This window comes from Cryptotermes secundus, unplaced genomic scaffold, assembly GCF_002891405.2.
Source record: "Cryptotermes secundus unplaced genomic scaffold, Csec_1.0 scaffold300, whole genome shotgun sequence".
Taxonomy (NCBI): domain Eukaryota; kingdom Metazoa; phylum Arthropoda; class Insecta; order Blattodea; family Kalotermitidae; genus Cryptotermes; species Cryptotermes secundus.
Window position 1 is genome coordinate 575,309 of NW_019731220.1, and position 2,120 is coordinate 577,428.

Sequence of the window (2,120 nt, forward strand, 5' to 3'; positions counted from 1 at the left end):
CGCAAGAACTGGCTCAGAAATTGGAAAGGACAGGGACACTTTTAAGTGAACGTGGTAAAAACCGCCCAGAAATGCCAGAAGAAACGATTGCAATTGTGCGGGACAGATTACTGCAGTCTCCCAAGAAATCATTACGACGTCTAAGCCAGGAAACCGGGTATACTTATTCAACGTGTCAATGGGCTGCAAAGAAAGCGTATCTTCGTCCCTACAAGATCACCAGTGTTCCATAATTGGGTGATGTTGATAAAGATAAACGGGTACGGTACTGTTTATGGTTTCGGAAATTCGTGCACGATAACCCCAGAATTTTGGATTTCACTTTGTTTAGTGATGAAGCATGGTTCCACCTATCAGGATATGTAAACGCACAAAATTCCAGGATCTGGGCGTCTGAAAACCCACATGAGATTGCTGAATCACCACTACACCCACAAAAAGTGTGTGTGTGGTGCGCCATTTCTGGTTTACGAATCATTGGACCGATCTTCTTCGACACGACCGTGGACAGCACCTTACACTGCCGTATTTTTTACGATTTCGTGCAGCAGCTGGATGGTGTGGAACTTACACAGGGTTATTTTCAGCACGATTCAGCGATTCAAGGTAAAGTCCTGTGCTTAATTAATTAAGCATATAAAAATGTATTGGGGGTGTGGAGGTATAGTGTCACCATTCTTGACCTATACACAAAATCTAAAAGGCTTCATCATTCTACTGTGATGTGTTAGAGAATCCAGGGCCACTCTTTAATACTTACGTGAATTTAAGTGTGTTTGTATATAAATTCAGTGCTGCCCTGTTGCTCTTGCGCACATGAAGGGATACATACTTTGCGTTGAAGCATTCTACCATCGATCTAGATGCTTGGTCCATCAATTTTTGAGCTAAACCCAATCTCCTGCAGAAGTGAAATGTATCACCAATGAATAAACCTGTTTCCATGCAGTTCATGTTATAAAAAAGTATTTATTAATTAGGGTGCTGATACTGAGCTTAAATGTGCTGCATCGTTTTGATTTAAAAGTGTTTTATATGCATAACAGTAGTCTATGAAGTGATAATAGTAATGAAATTTTATTTACCCCTCTTTTGTAATTTTATCAGCCTGTACCTCAACATTTTTCATATTTCATTCTACATATAATTTTACAATAATATATAGTTTATTGTGTCTTAAGATATTAAACTACACTGTACAGTGCTATCATATGGAAAAGATGGAGGAACACTGTGACATGCATTTAAAGGGTCAACAAAATTTCATCACACGTTCTCTGCTAAAGGTGGTAACAGCTGCTGAAATGAACATACTCTCCTGGTATTGAAGATAGCTCAAAAGCTCAGTCTTGTTGCTTAACAAACTAATCTCTTTCAAATTTTGTAAATTTCAGATTTCTTTTTGACTTGACTTTTGACAACATGTCTGAGTAGCAAAAAGGATCGTATGAGTCCACAGTCCAAAGCACACATTTTTCTTTATATGAAGCAAAGTACAATTTGCCTAGATACATTTTTACTTACCTATGGGAGCGTTTCACAGCAAGAGATGTGATATGACCATGAGGGTCATCTTCACTGTCTTCTTCCATTTTAGCTAAAACATATCTGAAAAGGTATGAGTCACATCTAAAAGTACTATAATAACAACTGTATCCGGTATCTTACAATTAATATGTGCATCTGTGATACAGAATTCATCATGACCCAGATAAACACATGATAGATAACATATCGTCACATGTTGGGTGTATAACGCGACAAATAACTTCATGCTGTTCTGGATCTAGCGAATTTATTCCACACTCACTCTTACACTTATACAATTCACAGTTTCACAACTACTGTCATCTGCAGTATTACAGTTACTACTCCAGTGAATGCTAGACTGCAACTGACCNTAGTCATATCCTGGCAACGTGTTTTAACAAAGAAATTATGATAGTCTCCCTGTAACTACAGTCTTCTCTTCAAAACCGAACTTTCATCATTCTCCCTCTGTCAACTGACTGCGTTGCCCCTATTGTCTTCCTTACGTTTAACTCTTTGGCGCTGACCAAACAGGCAACATACCATTCCCCCGTTGCATGTGTAACCATTGCCACGGGAACGTGTTTACC

At 38.7% G+C, this 2,120-nt stretch overlaps 1 protein-coding gene across 1 annotated transcript in view; it reads right to left on the reverse strand.

Annotated features, from left to right (window-relative positions):
• The window catches only part of LOC111866446 (N-alpha-acetyltransferase 10-like), a 3,135-nt gene extending 1,543 nt beyond the window's left edge, over positions 1–1,592 (reverse strand). The window contains exons 1-2 of the mRNA XM_023855416.1: positions 1,525–1,592; positions 761–901 (exon numbers count right to left, since the gene is read on the reverse strand). Coding sequence (XP_023711184.1) covers positions 761–901; positions 1,525–1,592 — 209 coding nt within the window. The remainder of the gene's footprint in view (positions 1–760; positions 902–1,524) is intronic.
• Between the last annotated feature and the right edge of the window lie 528 nt (positions 1,593–2,120).